The sequence below is a fragment of the Ixodes scapularis genome, unplaced genomic scaffold (genome assembly GCF_016920785.2).
Source record: "Ixodes scapularis isolate PalLabHiFi unplaced genomic scaffold, ASM1692078v2 PGA_scaffold8__174_contigs__length_109621045, whole genome shotgun sequence".
NCBI classification, from domain to species: domain Eukaryota; kingdom Metazoa; phylum Arthropoda; class Arachnida; order Ixodida; family Ixodidae; genus Ixodes; species Ixodes scapularis.
Genome location: NW_024609883.1, coordinates 12,989,497 through 13,014,620, shown reverse-complemented (window position 1 = coordinate 13,014,620; position 25,124 = coordinate 12,989,497). Strand labels below are relative to the sequence as shown.

The 25,124-nt window shown below is 45.3% G+C and overlaps 1 protein-coding gene across 1 annotated transcript in view; it reads left to right on the top strand.

Moving 5' to 3' along the window:
- Nucleotides 1–216: 216 nt before the first annotated feature.
- The window catches only part of LOC115310729, a 39,993-nt gene continuing 15,085 nt past the window's right edge, over nucleotides 217–25,124 (top strand). Inside the window, exons 1-4 of the mRNA XM_040217199.1 lie at nucleotides 217–280; nucleotides 18,043–18,102; nucleotides 19,449–19,537; nucleotides 23,038–23,136. Of these exons, the coding sequence (XP_040073133.1) occupies nucleotides 217–280; nucleotides 18,043–18,102; nucleotides 19,449–19,537; nucleotides 23,038–23,136 (312 nt within the window). The remainder of the gene's footprint in view (nucleotides 281–18,042; nucleotides 18,103–19,448; nucleotides 19,538–23,037; nucleotides 23,137–25,124) is intronic.

Sequence of the window (25,124 nt, the reverse complement as noted above, 5' to 3'; positions counted from 1 at the left end):
GTAAGAGGCCACTTATGATTCTTATGAATGGCTTTCTAGGATGCTCACGGCACTTTGGTTAAATTTCAGCTATGAATCGACAATATCAACAACCGTTTTAAGAACCCCATTTCTCTCCTATAAAGTGCAAATGTGGTATTGTTAATATCTGAAGGTAAATTCACGCAATATTGGCACTTTTCAGAAATACATTTGTCGGTGGGCCGTGACTCCGGAATGAAAGTCCGAACAAAGCTAATAATTGTTGGCACGGTAATGATTCTGCACGCAATTCAAGAAGGTAAGACACATAAAAAATTCAGGAATAAAAAAATGCGGTATTTTTATTCATACATTAAAACTTAAACCTCTACTTTTAGCGAAATATTTGAGATTCTTGCGGCGTATGAAGTGCGGCTTTGGTCATCGTGAATAAGGTTACGTACCTCTTTAAATCCCCATGCCTCTTACTGAGGTTATAAAAATGTATGTGTTCTTGCGGAGTGCTTCTCGAAAATCACTTTTAAATATATAATATTGCGTCAGTCGGTGAACTGCTGAATTGCTGGCATTTCTTATGTTAGTATCTCTACAAAAGCTAAGGTCAGGCGGCGGTGTTAGAAACAACAATCAAAATGCCTGGGAGTGTCGTTATGGAAACGTAACATCGAGTCCTATTTAAAAGTTTTTTTTCTATCAGGATACATAAAATACACTGAAACAATACACTCTATCTGAAGAATGCAAAGTACGAAAGGGCAATGAGCATGATGTTCCACGTCCTCGTTGTCCCTGCGCACGTTTAGTTTTGAAAATCTAATCGGGCATTCTGCTTCGTCGTCCGCGGGCACATTTTTATTTTTCATCCTGATTTGCTCGCTGCGCTTTCTGTCAAAAAATGAACTCACCAATTTTAAAACTTAGTTAATAAAACATAGCATACCTACTGAAGTTTCAAATAATTAAATAAGAGATTTGCCGAAGTCAGTTACTCGGAAGTAAGTTTGCACTATAAAGAAATGTATCTAAGTTCAAATGATGCCTTGTATTTTCGTCGAGAGCTTGAGAGGTGCTAGTTGACGAATACAGTGCTATTGTTAAAATGGGGTATTTAAAGAAATCTGAAAAGTATTTTTTAAGCTTCCGCTAAATACTTTCGTTTCACAGTCCCTTGTGATGATAATTTAGGCGGGTTATATTTATTTTTAACTCCATATATTGAGAGTTGTTTAGGATAGCGACTTGCGGTCTTCCGCCTCCCTGTGTCGTCAATGTTCAGGGTGGCGTGCCTCGACAGTTTTCGCTCTCGAACTGTATGTTCACAACTGGGAACGAGACTGCTCGCTGAAGTAATTATTACTTCTACGCGTATGTTGAATGTTGATGTGGTGCTAGAGTTGAATATGTGACGCGCATAGGACCGATATATCGAAAAGAGCTCAATCGGAATCTTCGCGCCTAGTCTGTCACGCAAGATCTACGTACAATCAAAAGTAGCTTTGATTTCTATCCTTTTAAAATGAAAGTTTTGCGGAAGTGTAGTACTTAGAGCAAGAATATCCTACGAAGTGTTCAGCCGCTTCATCTCACTGATTTGTTTATATATTTTCCAAATAGCGCAAAGTGAGCTCTGAAAGGGTCCCGACGTGGGTCCCACCTGGGCAGCCACACATTGGATTCCATCGCGGGACCAACAATTGGTCAACTTGCACAGCCCACAAGGGCCCTTCTTGTGGAACTCACAAAGGGTCTTGTTGGGCAACCCACATGGGCAGCCCACATGGGATTTCCTCGCGGGACCCACAATTGGTCTACTTGAGGAGCCCACAAGGGCCCTTCTCGTGAAACCCACAGAAGGCCTATTCATGCAGCCCAGAGCGGCTGCCGAAGTGTGACTCACAGTCGGTCTACTTGCGCAGCCCACAAGGGCCCTTCTTGTGGGGCCCACAGGGGCCTAGGCATGCAGCCCACATGGGCCGCCAAAGTGTGAACGACAGTGGGTCTACTTGCGCAGCCCACAAGACCATTCTTGCGGGGCTCACCGAGGGACTAGGTGGGCAGCCCACATGGGATTCCCTCGCGGGACCCACAATTGGTCTACTTGCGCAGGCCACAAGGGCCCTTCTTTTGGGGCCCACAGGGGGTCTAGGTGGGCAGCTCACATGGGATTCCCTCGCGGGACCCACAATTGTTCTACTTGCGCAGCCCACAAGGACCCTTTTTGTGGGGCCTACGGGGATCTAGCTGGGCAGCCCACATGGGATTCCCTCGCGGGACCGACAATTGATCTACTTGCACAGCCCACAAAGGCCCTTTTTGTGGGGCTTATAGGGGATCTAGGTGGGCAGCCCACATGGGATTCCCTCGCGGGGCCCACAATTGGTCTACTTGCGCAGCGCACAAGGGCCCTTCTTGTGGGGCCCACAGAAGTGCCCGACAAGCCTAGATAGGCTGTCGAAGTGTGACCAGCAGTGGGTCTTCTTGCGCAGCACACAAAAGCCCTTCTCGTGGTGCCCTCAGAGGGCCGAGGTGGACATTCCACATGGGCACCACTGGTGTGACCCGCAGTGAGTCTAAGAGGGTTGGCCACATGATGCGCTCTTGTAACCTAATTTCGCATGGGGTCATTTTATAATTTTCCTATGGAATGGGGTAATACAGTGCATAATAAATTATGCATACCTAACTTTTCCTGTGTGCCTACTGGAAATAGTAACACTGATAGATCAATAAAACCTTTCGGGTAATCCCCCAAAAAATTTGCATTCAAAGTGTACGAAATGTAAAAAAAATATAAACAGCAAATTACCTAAAATATATTGTTGGACAGATAATTAGGGTACGTAACCAGCTTGAGCCGTCTACATACACCGAAGTTTAGAAATTGCACGACATTCTGATGAGCGTGTTTCGAATTTAACATCAAATTCAACACTTTGCATGCAAAATTCCACCCGCGTAAAATTGCCCTCTCTGCATAAGCGTTGAGTAGTAAGTTTGGCAATGAAGTTTAGCAAGCCCTATAGTTTTCACTCCCGATTAAATTTATAACAGTCGGTGATTTGGTATCAAATTAAACCGAGCTTTTACATTGAGCTTCAGAGCGTGCAGTAAATATTTTCAATATTAACGGAAAGTGGTGTTTTGGGAGTTGCAAAGGTAGTCCAAGTTCGGCATGCCCACGCTTTGCTCCCTTGAAGCCCACACCTAGGCTAATCTCGCCCCCGGATAACCGACGTGGGACTCAAGGTCAGTGCATGGGCAGCCCAAGTTTGGCATGCCCAAGGGTAGTTCTCCATTGAGCACGTTTTTGTGCTAAATCAGCCTCTTTATTGCCCAAGTGAGTCCCACATAACATATTTTGCATGGGCTGCCCAGGTTGGATATGCCTACGCTGTACTCTCGTGGAGCCCACGTCTTATCTAACTTTGCCCCTACATGAACTGGGTGGGACACACGGGGGTATTGCACGAGCGGCCGAAGTTGTGCATGCCCACGCTTTGCCAACGTGGAGCCCACACGGTTGCTAACTTGGTCCCCGGCAGGCCTAAGATTCACCCATGGGAGTTTTACATGGGTTACCAAAAACGGTCACGCCTACGCTTCGCCTCCGTGCAGCCCACATCATCTCAACTTCGCCCCGCACAACCGAGTTGGGACCCACGGGGCGTTTTCTATAGACAGCTCAACTCGAGAACGCCCACGCTTTGCACCGTGGAGACTACATCGTCGCAACTTCGCCCCCGCATAGCCGAGGTGGGACCAATGGGGGTTTTACATTGGCAGTCCAAGTTGGGCATTTGCATGCTTAGCTGCCGTGAAGCCCTTATTTTAGTGAACTTGGACACTCTCTTTTGAAAATAACACTTCAGCTTGATGTGTTATAGCACCCTTACAGCGCTACAAACCCCTTCAGTCCATCAGACCCCTCAGACCTTCAAACCCCTTCAGGCCTTCAGCCCTTCGAACCATTTAGCCCTTCAGACCCTTCACCCTTCTAAACCTCATCAGCCCCTTGTTCCTGTATCTATGTGAACCATAGATAAAATCTGCAGTTTAATATGTGATTAAAATTTATTTAAGACATTAATCTTGATATGCATATCATAATTCAAATAGACGATAATGACCAATGTTCACGCAAACTCAGTCACAAGAAGCTGTAGACAAAAGCGATCAGACCAAATAGGGACAACTGAGTTCTTTGTTTCAAAAAATATATTTAACATACTTACAATGCCGCTGGGTAAATTCCTGAGGTGTATGGACTTCAGCCAATAAAACCAAGCCGGAGCATCACAGGCACAAATACACACTGTCAGTCGCACGTTTAGAAAAAAAACACAATCGCGCAAGGAACATCTGCCTCCGTTGTGAAATCCTGAACAATGTCACGGAGTCGCCGCGAAAGACGTCGGGGCGTTGTCTCCGGCGACCTTTTCGCTCGCTGGAACCTCTGAAGCCGGACGGATGAACAGGTGGAAGAAACAACGCATTGAAAAACCTCTTTCTTGATCTGCACACCCAGCTGTTTTACAAAATAAATCCCACACATGACACGAGAGGCCGACACTGAGTGTCCGCTCGTTGCTCATTAATTTTGTGCTCGTTGACGGAGAAAGGTCACCAGGTCCTGACTATGGCAGTATATCGACGGCCTAAAATAGTTTTTCTTCAAACAAACAGCAAACAAACAAACATGGCCGTTCATTGTCATGCCCGAGAAACACAGAGCACACAGACATAGCAATGGTGCCGCGAAGGCCTCGACAGGGTAGAGACGGGGAAACCGCTCCTCGATTTCCAGAACACGTTGCGGCTTTCCGATATAAAATGGCCAAGCGGCTTCCAAGACGCACATATCCTGAAGGGTCACGTGATCTCTCCCGCAGACCCATTTAACAAATTTCATGAGGGTGTTTATCAGAAAACACTGGGACAGACCCCCCCCCCCCACAGTCCTCTAAAGAAAACTAACTAAAAAAATCTTTGAAGAACATCTCGAACCCCTCAAACATTTTTGAAGTGAACGTTTAAACATTTCAGAAATTTTAGTGGGCCCCATGGACGGAGTTTCAATAGGGCTGCGCCTCCCTAGATCCCACATCATTGCAACTTGGCCCATGCACGTCCGAGGTGGGACCCAGGGGTGTCTCACATGGACCACCTGAGTTGTGCATTCCCGTGCTTTTCCGCCATAGAGCTCCTTTCTTCGCAAACTTGCACCCCCCCCCCCCCCCCCCACCTTGAACAGAGGTGGGACCCACTTGCGTCTTTCATGGGCAGCCCAACTCAGACACGCCCACGCTTAGCCATCTTGGAGCCCGAATCAGCACAACTTGGGGTCCGCTCGGCCGAGGCGGTACTGACGGGGCATTTACGTCGGCAGCGCAACTCGGGCGTGCCCACGCTTTGCCCGCATCTCCGTTAAGTATATCCCTTGTTGCCGAATTGGGACCCACGGAGGTATTGTACAGGCAGACAGACAGGCGTTCAGCGGTGGCAGCAGCGCAGTTGTCGCAACACGCTAAGCCGACGATTTCATCGTTACAGGTTGGTGTAAATTTTAACACAGCCTCTCTAAAAACTGCCTGCTGCTGCCGCTGCTGAATGACTGTTGTGTCTTTTGTCATAGTTGACGAGAGCCTTTGTCTTGCATGTCACAAACCGTTGCCAGAGATTGGTGTCTACGCGGCATGTTCGAAATGCGGGCATAATTGCCTTTTCGCGCAGTGTGCGAACGTGGATGAAATGGCTTAAAGACCAAAGAGCTTTGAGTACTCGGCATGGCGGACAGGAAAACACAATAAAGCTCATGACCTAGAGAGGGTCACGAAAGCACAAGAAATTAACATCATGTCGTTTTTAACAGAAACCAACGGCAAACTAGCAGGCCTTGTCGGGATTACGGCAAAGGTTGATCTGCTACTCAGCATGAAAGAAACCGTCTCTAGTATCGAGGAATCAGTTCAGCACATGTCAGACCAGTACGATGAAGTCTTTAAGCAGATCACGCAACAGAACAGAGACGTAGCTGAAATAAAGAGAAGACTTGAAAAGGTTGAGAACGGAGGAGGGTCCAGAGATCAAACAACTCCGGCAAAGCATTAAAAACTTGGAGCAGTATAGTCTGCGTCAGAATCTTGAAATACATGGCCTACCACTGAAAGATCAAGATGTTGCGTTTTTGAAGACCTTTATTCAACTGACACCCTTTAGCACCGCTCGTGCCGAGTACAACTCAGAAGTCCCATACGCACCAGGTCTTCTTTTTCCCGGCTACCGCCCCGCGCTCGTAGTGCCCTCTAGACACCACATCTTTCCCCTCATTTTTAAGCAAACATACCCAGCTGGTAACATCCGGCCATTAACAGTAAATAGTTTAGAAAAGTCCTTTGTTTTTTTTTCACTCTTCTATCAGCCTTTGAGGCTTGCGCCGATCTCGCACGGGATACCGTCGCTCTCCGTCACTATTATCTGCATCCATGAGCGTCTCAGCATCCTGGGTGTTACTTCTTGGCCTCGAGACTGCGGATGGTGCAGGCAAAGAGGCCTGTGGAAGGCATCTGTCGCCTGCGCTGTCTTCCGGTGTGCTGTCTGTCCAAGCCGTGGCAGACACCCCTCCCGCCTCGTCTGGACGCGACTCTGAAGGTCCGGAGTCTTGCGACGGTGCTCGGAGCAACTGGTCCTGATGCCTTCGCCATACCCGTCCCGGGGAGACTTGCACTTGGAAAGACACTGGACCAGTTTGGGCAGCGACTGTTCCTGGCTGCCACTTGTGACCACTTCGATAATCTCTGGCATAGACTTGGTCTCCTGCAGTGAAAGCTCGCTCTTGTCCTGGGTGTTGCCGCTGTTGGCGGTAGTGTGCGCTGGCCACACAGTCTGCAACTGATGGTTTCCGGAGGTCCAGTCTGGTGCGAAGATGCCGCTGTAGCATCAACTGGGCCGGAGACTCTCTTTTCGTCAGGTGCCGGGTGTTCCTGTACGACAGAAGAAAACGTGACAACCTTGTACGGAGGGGATGACTCGAAGTTGTTTTCCGCAGATAGTTTTTCATGGTCTGAATAAACCGCTCAGCTAATCCATTCGTAGCGGGATGGTATGGTGCGGACGTGACCTGGGCGATACCATTGTTCCTTAAGAAAGTATGAAATTCCTCCGACACAAACTGAGGCCCATTGTCAGAAACCATGGTTGTGGGCAGGGCAAACCGTGCGAAGCACTCTTGTACACACTGGATTATGACCTTTGACGTCATAGACTCCAAGACAAACACCTCTGGCCATTTGGAGTGAGCATCCACGAGGACGAGGAACATTTTACCCATGAAAGGTCCCGCCAGATCCACATGCAGTCTCTCCCATGGATGTGTCGGCCATGCCCAAGGGTGCAGGGGAGCAGCGGACGGATTGTTTCGGTGCAGCTGACACATGGTACACCCTCCAATTTCCATCTCAATGTCTTTATTTATGGATGCCCACCAAACATAGCTCCTAGCCATTTCCTTAGTGCGCACGATGCCATAATGGTCCCCATGAAGTTCTTCTAGGACCCTTTTCTGCAGGGTGTTCGGAATCACCACTCGTAAACCCCACATGAGGCATTCTTGGTGGAGTGACAGCTCATTGCGGCGTACGTAGAAGGGTGCATACTCTGCATCGGTTGGCTGGCGTTCTGGGCCCCAACCATGCTTTACTCTTTCCACGATCTGACTTAGGAGGGGGTCTTGGACGTCGCCCGTGCAATGTCTTTACATCTAAGAGGTACATTGTCGAAGTACTCACAGTAGAAGGCGTACGTTTCGTCGACGGCGTCTGTGTTGGGGTTGTCCGTTGCTTTTGGGAGTCTTGACAAGCAGTCTGCATTGGCATTTTCCTCGGAAGACCGGTGGGCGATGGTGTAGCGGTGTGCGGCTAGCTGACAGGCCCACCTCTGGAGCCTCGCTGCTGTCATTGTAGGGATCCCGGTCGTTGGGCCTAGGATTTTCTGTAAGGGAGCGTGGTCAGCGATCAGCGTGAAGTGATAGCCGTACAAATAGTAGTGGAATCTTCTTATTCCAAATATAATAGCTAGACCTTCTTTTTCTAACTGAGAATAATTCTTCTCGTGCTCAGTCAGGGTCCTAGAAGCAAAAGCAACTGGCTTTCTGTTCCATCTTCAAACGCATGGGACAGGACTGCCTGTACTCCATACGCCGATGCATCGCATGCCAGTATAATGGGTCGACGCGGGTCAAAATATGTCAGGACTGGTGCCGACGTCACCAGCTTCTTAAGCGAATCAAAGGAGTCCTGACAGTCTGTGCTCCATTCCCATGCAGCCTTCTTCTGCAGTAGACGATTCAGAGGATACACGGTAGTTGCTAAGTTCGGTAAAAATTTGCCATAGTAATTAGCAAGCCCAAGGAATGAACGCAACTCTGCCTTGTTCTTTGGAGTGAGTGCATCTCGAAGTGCTGCTGCTTTATCCTCCATGGTTCGTAGACCATCCCGACTAATCACATGACCGAGGTAGGCAACTTCCGTTTGGAAGAATTTGCACTTTTCTTTCTGAAGACCCATTCCCGTTTCTTTTAATCGTGTTAAGACTGCTTTCAAGTTTTCAAAATGCTCACCCTTCGTTCTGCCAGTCACCAGGATGTCGTCCAGGTAGCAGGTGGTCTGCGGCAGCCCTTGGAGCACTTGATCCATAGTTCTTTGAAAAATGGAGGGTGCAGATGCTATGCCGAAGGGAAGACGGTTCACTTGGAACAGCCCCAACTGGGTGTTGATGGTGAGGTACTTCCGCGCTGCAGGATGCATCTCCAGCTGTAGGTAGGCTTTTGACAGGTCCAGCTTTGAGAAAAACTTCCCTCCTGCCAGCGTTGCAAACATCTCTTCTATCCTGGGGAGCGGATAGTTGTCGACCTCCAAGCACGGGTTGATTGTTGACTTGTAGTCGCCGCAGATTCTTATGTCTCCATTGTTGTTGACGACCGGCACGATGGGCGATGCAAACTCGCTGCTGTCCACCGGGGTCAGGATCCCCGCCTCCTTCAGTGCCATCAGTTCTTTAGAGACAGCTGCCTTCAGGGCGTGGGGCACTGGTCTTGGCTTCAGGAACTTTGGAGTGTGCCCACTCTTCAGCTTGGGGTGAGCTTCAAACCCCTGAAGACGGCCCAGATCGTCTGAGAACACCTGAGCAAAGTCCTTCAAAAGCGTGTCGACTTGCTCCTTGCTCCCCTCCTCCAAGCACTGGACAGCATTGATGCTAGTCCAGTCGAGCCTCAGCACCTCCAGCCAGTCACGTCCCAAAAGCGGGGGACCCTTGAAGTCCACAATCTGCAGCGGTAACTTGTGAACCTGGTCTTGGTACTCCACTTCAACCTGTGCCTCGCCTACCGGCTTCACCTTTTTACCGGTAAATGCTCGAAGGACGACTCCACTTCTTCCCTTCACTAGATTGGGAAACCTTGTCTTGTACAGGTCTAACGGGAGTACCGACACCGCCGCCCCGGTGTCTACTTTCATCGTCAGCGGAATCGTGTTCACCTTCACTGTTACTTGCAGAGGCCGCGGACGTGTCCCCCGAAGCTCGAACATCTCGACCTCGTCTTCCGTGTCGACGTTCAGCGTCTTGACTTTTTTCCCTTGATTCCTCCGGCCTCGTGTCGGTGCTCCGCGATGCTGAGAAGCTGCTGGCCCGGACTGCTGGCTCCTGCACACTCGTTCAAGGTGTCCGCGTCTTCCGCACCTACGACAGTCTAAGCCTTTCCACCTGCAGTTAATTGCTGTGTGATTCGTAAGTCCGCAGTGCCTGCATTCGGACTTGTGCTGCTCCACCTTGAGCACCTCGGCGTCCGCGCTCCGGCAATGTAAAACTTGTGCGTTCGCGGAGGCGGCTTCCATCACCACTGCGATTTCTAGCGCCTTCTTAAACGTCAGACCAGCTTCCGACAACAGTCGCTTTTGAATGAATTCGCTGATGATGCCGCATACCATGCGGTCACGTAAGGCTTCGTTCAAAGTGCCGCCGAATTCACATGTCTGCGCCAACTTTTTCAGGTCGGCTACGAACTCGAGGATACTTTCATTCTCGTTTTGGTTTCTTTTGTGAAAACGGAAGCGTTCCGCGATGACAAGAGGCTTCGGCGACAGGTGCTCTCGCAATATGGCTACCAGCTCGATGTACGACTTGCTAGCCGGGATGTCCGGCGCCACCAAACTCTTTAGCAGAGCGTACGTCTTCGCGCCAATAAGGCTAAGGAACGCTGCCACTTGCCTTTCTGGTTTGACGTCGTTTGCGACGAAAAACTGGTCGAGTCGCTCGATGCAGGTTGGCCAGTCCGTGCCCGCTTCGCCGAACGGTTCGATTCGACCGAGGGTCGCCATGGCGTCGCGGCGTCACCGGGGAGTAGTGCGGCGGGCGACTCTTCGACGGGTCTCGCATGGCTGGACGCTCGTCGCCAGTTGTTGCGTTTTTGAAGACCTTTATTCAACTGACACCCTCCAGCACCGCTCGTGCCGAGTACAACTCAGAAGTCCCATACGCACCAGGTTTTCTTTTGCCCGGCTACCGCCCCCGCGCTCGTAGTGCCCTCTGGACACCACACACGAAAACTTTTTGGAAACCGTAAACGCACTCGCGACTGAATTTGAACTTCCAGAGCTTACCGAAAGTGATATCGAGGGCTTGTGCCGCCTGCCAGCACGCGTTGGCAAGATTCCCGCGGTGCTAATAAGATTTAACTCGCGAGAAACTCAAGAAAAATGAATTAAAAAAAATATTAATCTGCGAGAACGTCAGTCCAGCGCCTGTTTTTTGTTTTAAATCTAATGGCGGTTTACGAAGAATTGCTGTGGCTGGCAAAGGTAAAGGCAGAAGAACATGGCTATCAGTATACTTGGCAAAAGCATGGAAATGTGTTCGTTCGAAGGAGAGCGGGTGATAGAGCCATCAAAATTGAAAGTGAGAGCTACCTAGAAAAGATAAACTAGACACAAGGTAGCCGTGTATAGTAGATACCACTTTACAGGATGACCGATACCACCACAATTTGTTCCTACTATGACTCAGCCTCTTTTAATCACCTCGTGGGGAATGCTTCCTTCAATAAAACAGGACTTTCTTTTTTCCACTTGAACGCGAGAAGCTTAAGAAACAAACAAGATGAATTAGAAATCTATTTCCACAACCTGAATGTTAACTCTGATATTTTAGCGTTCACCGAAACTTGGTTTACCGGCAAAGATGATGCTCTCTCATTTGAGGGATACAAAGTTGAAAGTGTTTACCGAGAAGATAAAAGGGGAGGAGGGGTTTCTTTGTATATTCGATACGGACTCAAGCACGATGTGGTCACTGAATATTCCTTAATCTGCTGCGACTATGAGTCTCTTACTGTTAAATGCGGGCAGATGATTATAACTGTTATTTATCGTCCACCATCAGGTTGCGTGGCAATTTTTTTTTACTTTGTTAAGAATTTATTAGATTATGCTTCGTGGTCCTGTCTAAAGCTGACTTTAATTGGTGATTTCAATAATGATATTAAGTACTCTAACCAATCATCTACAAAACTAATGGAAATTGTGGAATGTTATGGGTTTTTAAATGTTGTTGATATACCTACGAGAGTTACTATAGAAACTGCTACTGTAATATATTTATGCATAACAAACTATGATCAAAATGAAATTATGGGGGGGGGGGGGGGTGTTAACATGGAACATAAGTGACCACCTGCCATCTTTTTGCTTTTTTCAAAAATTCATAAATAGGTTTATGCCCGCTCCCACTATCACATACCGACCCATCAATAACAAAACAAATCTTGATACATTTTACAGTTTGGTGTCAAATATTAATTGAGACTTTGTGTGTAATGAAAGCGATCCTGACATATCGTACAACCTTTTTTTTAATCAATATCATATCGTTTTATAATCAAGCTTTCCATTAAAAACCCTTAGAAAACACGAAATCAAGAAAACCATGGGCGATTCCTACGCTCTATAAAAGAATAAAAGAATGAGATACCTTGTACGATAAATTTATCAAGCTAAAAGATAAAAGTATCCTGGTCAACTACAAAAAAAATTCGAAACAGATTAAACTCGGATTTAAAAAACGCTCGACGTGAATATTATATTAATAAATTTACGTGCATTCAAGATACCCCCAAGAAAATTAGGATCAGTGTAAGGAATTTAATTTAAAACCTACTAATGAGCTTCCGCCTGAACTTGAAGTAAATGCCACAAGCTATAGAGGAAAGCAGCTCTCAGTTATGTTTAATGAACATTTTCTCAAATCAGGTGCACCTTCGTCTCCCCCAACCAATGACGGAAATGCCACTTCGTACATATGTCACAATATCATCAGTTCAGTTTTCTTACGTCCAACTGATGAGAAATACTTAACCTGAATAATGGTCTTAAAAACAGTACTGCTGCAGGGAAGGACGGTCTCAAATCGGAAAACTTTGAGCATATTTCTAAACTAATATCCACTCCGTAGCACATATATGCAAGATGTCATTATTAGTAGGTCGTTTCCCAGACCTAATGAAAGTAGCGCGAGTTTGCGTTATACATAAGGGTAGTGCACAAAACGTTTTCAATAAATTACAGCCCAATTTCTCTATTACCCGTTTTTTTCTAAACTATTAGAACAAATAATAAATAGTCGACTAACTAGTTTTTTTACAAAACAAAAAATAATTTCAGAACAGCAGTTCGGAGTTCAAAGGAATAAATCGACGGAAATGGCACTTCTAAACATTTTAAGATAATATTATAACCAACATAGAAAATAAGCACCATACTATCGGAATATTTCTTGACTTTCGAAAAGCCTTCGACACGATTAAGCACAAAAAACTGTTAACAAAGCTGAGTACCTATGGTGTAAGCGGCAAAGCGCTAGAATTAACATGCAGTTACTTGAGCTCTGGTTCACAATTTACCGTCTATAACTGCGTTAAGTCTGATATTCAACAAATCGCATATGGTGTCCCACGGAGATCCATTCTAGGACCATTATTGTTCCCTGTTTATATTAATGATTTTGTACATATCTCGCATTTTGCGGACATGGTATTATTTGCAGACGACTCCAATATTTTCTCCTCCCACAATGACCTCAGAAATCTCGAAAGTGTATCAAATGATTGGTTAAAGAAACTATCCGCGTGGCTAGTGACAAACCAGATTGAATTGAATATTTCTAAAACTAATTATATTATTTTCAGGGCAAAAAACACGGCACTTAAGTATGAAATCGATATAAAATTTAATTCAAATAAATTAGAGAAGGTTGAATCCATAAAGTTCTCGGGTGTATGGTTTAACGAAAATTTGTACTGGGCAATTCATGCATCTAAATTATGTTTGACCCTCTCACGTTTAATCGGCATATTACATAAACTAAGACTTTTACTACCAACATGGCTTAAGCACCAAATTTACAGTGCACATGTGCACTCTCACCTACATTACAGTTCATTGGTTTGGGGAACGACATCAAAACGCAACCTTGAAAAACTTTTAGTACTCCAATAAAAAACAATTCGGTCAATTGCATGCTTGTGTAATAATGATCACACGTACATTTATTTTAAGAAGAATAATTTATTCACTATCCGACAGCTACTATTTTTCAACATCGCGAAAGTAATGTTCAATTCTCTTAAAACCAACACGGAATCCTTTGTTACTCAATTTCCGTTAAGAGACACCCAATACAACTTGAGACGTGTGGAATATGATAGAGGCCAAATATGTACTAGTTATGAAGAACAAACATTGAAGCAGCAATTAACACAACTTTTAAATATGCATCCACAAATTCTTGATATAGCAACTAAATCAAGGTCTGCAAATACATTTAAAAAAAAGAATAAAGGATTATATTTTCAAGCATGTATAAAGTCTTGTGAAAAAATTCTGCCAGACATTTCATCGCGTTAGAAATGTTCATATTGTTATTTTTGTTATGTTCTTGTGTTTTATTTGTATATATGCTGTGTGTTCGTTGTAAGACCTGCGCCGCTCTGAAACCTGTATGGGGTACGGGACCTGAGTCAGGTGTTAGAAAACACCTTTCGTCCCTGCCACCCCAAAACAAAATGGCAAATAAATACAAATACAGCCTAAGTAGGGCATGCCCCATACTTTGACGCACTGAAGCCCACAGCTGCGCTAACTTTGCACCCATTTAGCCGAAGTGGGACCCACGGCAGTATCACACGGGCAGCCCGAATCGGCCGTACCTTCGCGTAGCCGAGGTGGTAACCACGAGGATACTGCATGGGTGACTTTATGCATGGACAGCCCAAATTGGGCATGCCCACCCTATGCCCAACTTTGCCCTCGCATGTTCAAGGTGTGGCCCACCGCAGCACTGCGTGGGCAGCGCATATTTGGCATGCGAACGCTGTGCCCACGTGGGATAAACGTGAGTTGCGTGGGTGCTGCCCGAGTCCCCATTGCTAACGTGAGCCGCACATGTTCCCCACTTCTTGTGCTACCTGTATTTGTTCTGGCGAATCTATTGGAGGTCCGCGGCTACAGCTTTTGTTCTCTGCGTCGGTCAAACTTCTGGGAGCATCCTTTAAAGGGCAACTCCACTCAAAAGTCGACCCTATCGGAATGACTGATATCGCTTTAGGGGGGCGAAATACGGTCATACCCAAAATATCACGTCAAACCGACGCCGCATTACCGATTAAAACCAATATTAAAAATGTTTTCCCGGCTCGGTTAGCGGCCCGAAAGCGGGTGAGCAACTCTGGCACCGGGTGAGCTAGTGAAGCAACACTGGGCAATGACGTAGGTTTAGTCCTCCGCTCTCGTACGGACGGCGCGGACGCTCCGTCTCCCGTGGCATTCTGCGATTCTGCTGACGGCTAGAGGTGCTTACCACGCTATCCTGTGTTCTCCTATATTTATTAGCGTCCAGGCAGTTCATTTAACTCCAGCATTGCTTTCGCGACAGCGCTGAAGAGAGCGAAGCGGTGCTGCTTGCTCACGCGCGTGTCGTGGAGCCGGAGAGACTCGCCGGACTGGCGTTGGGCAATGTCGAGCATGACTTGTAGTGCTGTGCGTTTCACCAAAAATGCGGTGCGCAACCCGGAGCTGCGGTTCCACAAGTTCCCAAGAGACCGGAAGAGGCACAAGGTGTGGGTCGGTGCCGTTCGCCGGATAGACTTTGAAAGACCGTCGACTCCGAGCTCCAACGCGAAGCTCTGCTCCCAGCACTTTACGTCAGACACTTACTCACGGTATCTGCGGCTGCTGACTGTTGCGTGTTTCTGCACGAAACACGCGTCTTTGAAGAACGATGCGGTGCCGTCACTGTTCCCGTACCGTCCGCCGGCTGCTCCAGCACGAACGGCCGGACGCAGCAGGTCGCGGCTGATCTAACTAGCGTGCCCATAAAAGCACCTTAGCTTAGCAACTTATACCGCTTGTGGATACATATGTCCCTATATCTCCCATCATTCCTTTTTCTCTCGGTCCGCGAGCAAGAAACAGATACAGTCACGCTGCGCCGGCACTGACCGGGTCATATTTATAGCAGTCGGATTCGCTTTTTGGCCCGGCATATTTATAAGTGCGCACTAAAACTTACTACATTTGGTGCATATTAACAAAGTGAAGCGGTAAAAAAGAAAATGTGCAACTTACCTTCTGTTTTGAAACTTTACGTGCGACTGAGCCGAGATTGTCGGTGCGTCGGCTCGAGAGCGCGGGACCAAGACTAGGTCCTGCCGACGACGCGCCACTGGTATCAATGTTGCCAGGCTGCTTCAGCCGGTAGTTTGTAGCGATATCTACAAAACTATACACACTACAGAAAAACAAATTATATCTCGTGATTCAGGGTCGCCGACTACGACTAAATAGATCATAACCCAAAGATTGTAAAAAATCAGTGGAGTTGCCCTTTAAGGTTTTCAAAACTACAAAGTCAGTCCCAGTATGCATTCCAGAATACTCGAGATTTGTAAAGATAGGGCCTTTATAGGAATCACTGAGCAATTAGAATGTCCTAGCCTGGGTTCTGCAGAGGTGGATTCGTTCTCTCAAAACACCTTCTGCAATGCAAATATTGCCACCAAATACCCTAGTGCCTACAGTATCGCGCTAGTTAATTCGCGAATCAGCAGTACTTTTTCGAGGTAACACATTTTTAAGCCTAATTTAGAATTGAGTTATTTAATTAAGATTCGGTATATCCAGATGCTGACAACGCTTGAAACAATCTATCGACTGCCAGACAATATTAAAGGGGCTCTCCAAAAATATTTTAGCTTTTGCCCTTTTTGTGCTAATACATCAATATCGGGTCCGGTTACCCAGAAAACAATAGTAGCCACGAAATATTAGTGAATCTTATCTTATTTCCATCAACAGTGTGTTCAAACGAGTGAGTTGAAGAGGTAATCCGGCGTTTTCTTCATACTCGCCGATTTGCCTGAATATTGGTTAAATACACCAACAAACATTGTTGAAATAGTAACCAAAATATTGGGCCGAAATAAAGTTTTTTGGCGAAGTTATTGAGTTTACAGTTTTGGTTCTCACCGTGTTTTTCAAAGTGAAAGCCTGCACTGGCAAAAATCAAAAAAGGGACGTCAGGGGAAGGCATGGGTTCACCCTTTGGGCTGTAGACTTTGCTCCCAAGTGATTACAAACAGTTTCATGGTGTCAAATGAACGCTTTGGAAGCTCACTCCAGCTCCCGCGCAGCAGCACGAAACAAATGCTCGGCATAGTGCATTTTTAGAGGTCCCACTGGACACGCAAGCCTTCCTACCCCTGACGTCGCGGCATTGATTTGAGTCTTGGTTTTGGCGGCATTTTCATTATTTGATTTCAGAATAACTAATCTGAATTTCACGATGGTAGTAGCATGCCGGAAAAAGTAAAAGCCGGTGATTCCGAAAATATATTTATTTGGGATAGATAAAAAATCTCTGGAGTACCCCTTAAAAACGAGTGCGTTCAAAGAGTGTTCAAAATGACCAGCTGATGGCGTTGTAAGATAATTATTATGAGATGGGCGGCGTTAGTAAGAGCCGTCGGAATGTGTTTTTATGCAGGTGTGATTGAGAATGGGGTCACTTCCGTATACTATAGTTATTCTTTTAATAAATCGTTTTATCGAACACAAAATAGAGTTCAAGAAACGTTTCAGAAGTGGAAAAGAAAACTTTTCAGCCTTTCAACTCTGGTGAAGAAGGAAGACCAGCGGAGCCGTACAATGGAAGTTAATGGCCGGCCGCAAGTCGGCAAGCCTGAGTAGAAAGGCAGCGCCTTCTATGAGGGACGGCGGCAACCAGATACGTGGCTTGCCGCCGTCGTTCATAGATTGCGGTAGGTGTCCAGAGTTCGGTGTCTTCATTTTTTTGCGGGGGACACGATCCTGGGGAAACTAACCCTTAACAACTCCGCTGTAAAACAAAAAAGAAATACTGAGACATTTGCTTTGAGACGGCTCAACCAGCTAACACTTGCGCGACCGCGCCGTCTGATAATCTAAATGCCGGGATCATTTTGGGGCGTTTGTTGGTGACTTATTTTTTCGATTTGAATCGGCTTTATTTCCGGTGTGTCATGTGCTATTCTCACTAGTCAGTTTGATGTTCTCGAAGTTTTTTGTGTTTTGGTTGCACGTTCTCACGCTCGATCGGGCGAGCCCGTGCGTGGACACGGATGGCTCACACAGAAGCTTCGTAGGCCTAACGAGACGGACACGTACGTCCGGGGTGCCGGTAAAAGCTTGAAGCTGAATGACATGCCTAAGAACGAGTTAATGGTAATTTATGACGACCTCACGTATGAGCCGTATGAGATCATGTGCTAGACGTACGCACCGGCAGCCGTTCCCGTTCGAAACAACAGATGCCAATAAGGGTTGATTCGTCCGCCGAAGACGGTTGGCGGATTCGCGCCGAGCGACTTGGATGAGCACGACATTGTGATCTTTTTCCGCCGGCATTTGTGTAGCATTCGGGTGAAAATATTTGCTTATTTTCACTCGTTATTTTCATAATTTACGTTTCTCTTTTGTCCAGCCTACAACGATGAAACTATCCCCTGCCTGAATCGCTGCTTTGATCGCACCGATCGCATTGGTAAGTACATATCAGCAGAAATAGAAATTAGGGGGAACTGAGTGTGCTGGACCGAGCTGGACTCTAAACAAGCTTGACTGAGCTTTTCTCAGCATGGTGGGGCGTGACGTGGAGGACAACGAATGTCGGTCGGCGTCACCGCGATCGTGTATGGAGCCTGAATTTAATACGATGGAAGAAGCTTTGGTTACGATGCGTACGCGTCATCTATGCTGCAGCCGTGAGCCTAACCCGCAGCCAAACGGCCAGCCGTTGCACTCCAACCCTTCAATCAATTAATCGTCCGTATTGTGTCACAGAGTGAACATGTTTTGTAATTTTAACTTGATTGTGACTCTCAGAATATCTCGAATTTCCGGAAGAAACGTTTTCTTTCCGTGCGACTACGTCCAGTGAGCTTCGTTTCGGTAAAAATATCAGACCAGTTCAAAAATCATTAGAGGTTTCCTATAATATAAGAAATTCCAAAGTGCGGCAGTGCAACTTAAAACCAATCGATAACCAGCAATGCCCGGAATATCGCATGGCGAAGTTGGCATTTAACACGCCTGAAGCTTTCTACCATCCAAAATGTTATTGTGAATGCAGAAATACCGCTTGAGAAACCGAATCAAGTTGAGGAATGGGTTGTCGTGGAGCTCACCGTTTTCACCTGTTGAAGACTGCTGTGGGTAGTTGCGCTTTGCACATGTTTTTATGAGGGGATGAGTTGAGCTCAGTACACGTACCAGAGCGTGTTGGATAAACTATAGTGCAAACGTAAATAATTTTAGTCTTTTAATCTTTCTGTGTGAACTAGAATTGACTAGTTTTGTATTTATTTCGAATGGGACCTTGCCATATCCAGCTGGTTCTACCCTAAAAGCTTTTTATGGCTTGCGAGCAGAACATATTATGGGAACAACTGAATGGCGAATGCAACGAGGCCGACTGAAGAAAATTATTGCACAATAGCCTTAGTTCTCCCCAAGTTTCACAGTATTTGCAATTCAAAAAAGTTGTTTGAGCTCCTTCGCCAATGGGGATGCTTGTTATAGGATGCACCCCTTTCCAGGTTTGTTATTTTGACATTGGACTCTTATTTATTGTAATGATATGTGGCTTTGATGTTTTTCAATATCATTGTTTTTTGGGCACTACATCGATGTTCGGTGATTTGTCTCTGCTGTTTTTACACCTTGCATGTTGCGGGAAGCTGTGGGGGGCTATTTTGCAGGTGCTATTTAAATGCACGGCATGGAGCCCATTCATTTTTATCCTTCCTTCATGGCTAAACGTAAGGCAATGCTCAAAAGAGAAGCTCATTTTATGCACTTCCCGAATGCCGTGCAAATATCACTTTGCAGGAACACAGTCACAAGACCCATCTCCGTCCCCTTGCTATGACAGTATTATGGCAGTAGGGGACATTTTTTGCACAATCACTGGACAACACGTAAGTATTGGAGGCCATAAAATCAGCTAAACTAGACCAACAGTATAATCGCATGAGTTGTGCTCCGAAACTCATTCTTTCTAGTGAAGAAGTTCGCTTATATATAGATCATTTTTAGATGTGCGGCCGTCTAGTAGCTGCGGCGCCAGATACCCGAGTTGGCTATTGTTTGCACTCGCTCCCTGAGCACGCATTGGGCACGAGGGTGGCGTCAGCGTTCGGCAAGCACTTGGATCCAATCACACACTTCGAGTTCAAGCAATGGCGGCCACCCTCGGTGGACATTTGAAAAGGGTTTTTTGGGGTTTCTGCAAATATTGCTTCGAATAAGATATCATTGGGAGATATCCCACTTTAAAAGTGTCAAGAAAGCTTGGATTTCGTGGCTTGCTTTTGTACTTTGTGGGTAATGCGGCATTATTTGATTCGAACACTATGCTCATCTTTCTACTCCGGAATGTTTTTTTTTATCATTACTAGAGTTACTTTTTTGTCTCAATGAACGACACCCTAAAGGTGTATTACAACACGCACCTCGGGACCACATGCAAGATCTACGAGAACATTCTTAGGCTGCGAAAGCCAACCTAGAATGTTCGTAAGTTACGCATATTATAAGAAGTTCTCAATTTAGTTTTTATGATCGTATTTATAAGTGAGAGGAGGAAAGAGTCGTTTTCTTACGGGAAAATGACAGCTTCCGGTGTCCCGCCAGTTTCCAAACACCACGAGAACGGTCTATTAATTTGGTGACAGCGTCACGGACAACACGAAGGGTCAGCCCGTGTATTCGGTATGCTTCGGAGAAGGCAGTGGTCCTTCCGGCAAACGCTTCTTGGATGATCATGTCCATGTTCTGAGATATCAGGGATGCCGTGATTTAAGAAGGACCGAATGCCCAGCTTTACGGAGTTCACGATAAGTGCCTTGGTCTATGACAAGCCCCCTAAAACAGACGCTGAAACATTTCCGCTCTTAAAAAAAAAATAATGGCTTTTTATTTTAAAGTTTCTAACGTTCTTTCCTAAAACATTTTCGGCCAAATATTTTTAGTGGTGCGATCGTCATTTTGTCTTTTAAAATGGACGTAAAACTTTGTTTTACGTCCATTTTAACAAAAATTCAATAATTTTGTAAAGTTAAGGTTTGTTTGCGATAAGGTTTACAATTTATTCGTTGACATTTCAACAGCTTTAACGTGCTATGTTGTCGGGGTTATGTAATTTCTATTGTTAAAATAGTTGAAAAATTCAACAACATAAAAATAGCAGTTTTTACTTTTTTTTTTCATTATCGCTTTGCGCCTGTCAATTATACCATTTTCTACTTGAAGCCCGGCAGATGTATTAAAATAAATAAAAATGGTTGAAGTCGCAACTCGGAAATACTTAACACAAATTAAAAAATTCTCAAATTAAAAAAAAAACAAAAACAGTTTCGCTGCCTAAGCAGCCGCTTATTCTACCCTGAGGTGGTTCGAGTAAAAGTGCGAAAAATAACGAATTTAGAATAAGAGACTACTCCGTTTCATTTCAGAAAGTTTAATCACAATGATCTTTGTTCTTTAAGTAAGAAAAATATTATTGTGCTTTAGCTCCCGTTTCGCAACCTTGTATTTTTTTTGCGCCTTTTGATCCCACAACGCGCCACCTGACACGGGAGCTGAGAAGCTTGGCGCACACGCAGGGCAATGGCTGGTCGGTGTTTTGTTTTTGCAGAGGCTTCTACGCGTGCGCATTTCTGACTCGCATTCACCTTGCATATACAGTGGCTCTTTACGGCTAAAGACGCGCCGCGGCTTGCCAAGACTCCTTCTAATCGTCCTTCTTCACGGTTGCAACGCGAGCAAACAGCGGATATGGTGGGAAAATCGTGCTTGCCGCCACCGCATAGCTAGCTCGTTGCGCCCATGATACCGATGTCAGATCCTAATAAAGAAACGCGACAACGATAGAGCAAGGTTCGTACTGGCGTTTCGAAAGGAAAGGACCGACTGCAAGAAAAGACAGAAAAACGACAGGTATTGTCTCGAACGACCACTGACGAGTTGCAAACGGAAATTTTTCCAATAAAGTTTTTTTTCTTTTGTTTTTGTGCTGTACGGTGGACGAAGCGAGTCACTTGGCACAATCACCTCATTTTGCGGTTTGTGCGGATGCTGATGAGTATAGTGGCCGGATCTTTAGGCAAATGCCTAATTTGTTCCACTGGTTCCTATCGTGCCTTTTCTATCCATGAACACGGTTCTGTACATGAACACGAATCATAAGTTAAGAAGCGTTTCAGGAGTGGTTTTAGAGTGGCTATAAATGCCTCTTTCAGCATATGAGCCTAAATTACCGTTTCCTACCTATAATTGTCTTTGTTCTTACTTTTTTTTTTGCTTAGCTACCTTAAAATAACTTGTTCTGTTTAGTTTCAAATTTAAGCGAACTGTTTTTTGTTTTTTTTTATCTTGCTGTGACGCATGGCAACACGCTGGTCCAATTTTTGTCCTGAAATCCACCACAAACATCGTTGTTTTTTTCTTCACGCCTGTAACCAGGGAGCAAACGGCGCCTGCCTTTTAGTAGAAGGCCCTCCTCGCAATTTCCCACGCCTCGTCCTTCTTTCGATTTCTTGTCGCGCCTTTGTTTTCTCCCCCTCTCGTCTCGCCCGAGAGAAGCGGGTTTGTTGTCTCTGGACAGTGTGGAGCCCGGGAGCTGCCTGGAGGCTGGAAGTCTGGATCTGGATGCTGCTGTACTCCGTTTCACCCTAAATGGACCTTAGTGGATGCTATGGCTCAAGCCATGTCTATGCTTTTTGTTTTTCGTCATGTTTTAATGAAATGAAATAATAAAAAAGTGTACGTTCCACGTGTTGAGAAGGCATTATAAACGGCTCACACTCGAGACCTACAACGTTTTGCTCAAGTGCAAATATGCAGAGTTTCTGGCATTATTTAATCATAGAGTAATGTACGAACATCAACATTTTTCAGTTGTCAGTTTTTAGAACCATGTTCTTGCGATATAACCTTCGCTTCTAATGGGCTCTAAAATCCTTTAAAAAAACGGATTGTTTCGTTTTAAGTATTACACCTCTAGAGTATGTCGACTTTGTTGGCTCTAGATGGAGGTAGCTTAAGAACAATAAAAGGCCCGGTTAAAACATTTGAGCATAATTGACTTTGTTACCCTAGCTTTCGCTTCCGTCTTCTATCTTCTTTTCTTATACTCAAGAAAGTCTCATTCAGACAGCTAATATTTATTCAATATTCAACATGGATGTCAGCTTACACTTCACCAAAGAACTAAACATCTCGCCTTTTTTTCTGCCGTTCGTGACAACCTTTGGGCATCATGTGTAAGTTTTGAAAATACAGAAAAACGGTTTATGTATTGTATATATCTCGGTTTTATTTACAAAAAGAAAGTTTATCATGTGAATTTTATTGTGATCTGGCTATTTTAGTTTGAAAATATATAACACTCTTGATTGCAGTTCGGTATTTTTTCCAGGGTCTTATGAATTTTTTTTGGCCTTGCCTTGTGGTCATGTGCACGGACGCCTACTTAAACCTCAGCATACCATTCAACGTTACGGGAGACGACATAGTTGTAAGTAACTTACCAATAATCTTGTTTCATGCACGCGGTTGGTGGCCACGAATGGTCAGCTTTCTTGTCAAAGCATAAAACAAAGTTTAGCATATGCTTAATATCACCGAGTGCACGACATTACAGATGGCGTTCTGTTGCAAAAGAGGGCTTTCTTTCTTGTTTGCAAAAAAGCGCAATCCTCGCAACATGAATAATTCGATCTCAACCCCTACGACATGTAGGCCACTCAGGTCTATCGGGCAAGATGTATTTTTTTTCTTGTATGTACTGGAAATCATGTAGGAATTTTCGAGCTGTTTTTATACTTCCAAGGTACACCTAGTGTAAAGGAAGACAGTTTTTAAATGCGACAGCTGTGTGAATTCACTGACCGATTTTATTCCGAAAACCATCAGTCCTGTTCTTATAGCATGCACAGCTCCACAATATGTTTTGGTCTTGCATCAGATGGCCTCCATAGAAATTGGAAAAATTAACAATTTTTGCGGTATACGAAAGCGGGAAGTCGAGTTGCATTTTTGCGATTTTCCATACACTGTAAGAAATGCCTGCGCGTCTACTTACCCGCCAAACACTCGCAGAGCCATCTCTGGGATCTTCGAAATTAGCTCAGTGAATAATGAGGCAGAACATGCGTTTAGAACTTAAAATGAAGTCTGCTCTGTGGCATTACACAATGCAAAGCGTCATGCTTGCTTTGCTTAATGCAACAGCACAGGCTTAATTTTAAGTCTAAACGGATGTTCTGCCACATCATTCGCCGAGTTGATTTTGTAGACCGCAGAGATTGGCTCTGCGGTCGACTTTGCGGGTATGTACTGCGCCTGCATTTCTTAGAGCAGTGGTTCTCAAATGGGGTTCCGCGAAGGCATTCTAGGGGTCCCCGAAACCCTGCCTATTCAGCAAAGCGCTGCAATAAAAGTTGTCTTTTTTGGATTGAGAAGAAATCTTCAATTTTTCGGGTGAGATTTACGTGTGCATGTCAATACGAAGCCTACTTCAGCACACCTCTTACTTATATCCACTCATTTAATCATTATCAAAATTAGCCTATACCTCTCTCTTCCCCTCACCCCGAAGGGGATCCTTCATCATCTCTGCCTATCCACAAGGGGTCCGCGAAACACCAATGGTTGAGAACCACTGTCTTAGAGTGTAGTAATTTATCGATACTTTTTTAAGTTTCTTAGTTCATTTTTTTTTTGTAAATTTTAGAACATTTCAAGTGGAGTTTATATGCCTTCTATTCTTGAAGCTCAATATTTTATTTTGTATTCTTGAAGTCGTGGGAATTTTTCCTCTACATTGTGTCTTTCAGTGCTTGAAGGCCGATTCCAGCCCTGTTCGGCCACTGCTTGTGTGCTTTTACACATCTCTTAAACATTTAGTTGTATTAGGATTGGCTGTACCTTCGTATTATTCGAAACTAAAATACCCCAATACATATGAATATTGTAAATATAGGTAGTATTCCCCAGCAGCACAAACGTACGGGCCGGCTCTGCGGTGGCCTCGGCGTTTTCCGACATTTTCAGGCGCAGCCGAAACTGGGCCGGAGCCGTTTTGCAACATTTTATTCATTTATTTTATTTATTTTTACATACTGCAGCCCCGTTGGGGCTATTGCAGGAGCGGGGAGAAAAATCACAGTGCACAGAATTCAATATTAAATAAGACAGAAAAATCAAAACATCGTAACACAGGATTACCCGTTGTCAACCGCACACAGAAAGTTATCTGGAGGTAATGAACGGATGTTACCGGGTAGCAGATTCCAATGTTCAATTGATCTATGGAAAAAAACTGTAATTGAACATGTCAGTTCGTGCATAAAATGGTGAAATGTTTAGATCATCGTGGCTCCTTGTTGATGGACAAGGAGCCAATGGCTCCGTGCCCATCAGAACATCAATGGGCTACGGGCCGTGTGCGGAGTTTTGCGGCTGTGCCGCAAAACGCAGTAGCTTGGCCGGAGCCTTCCCAAT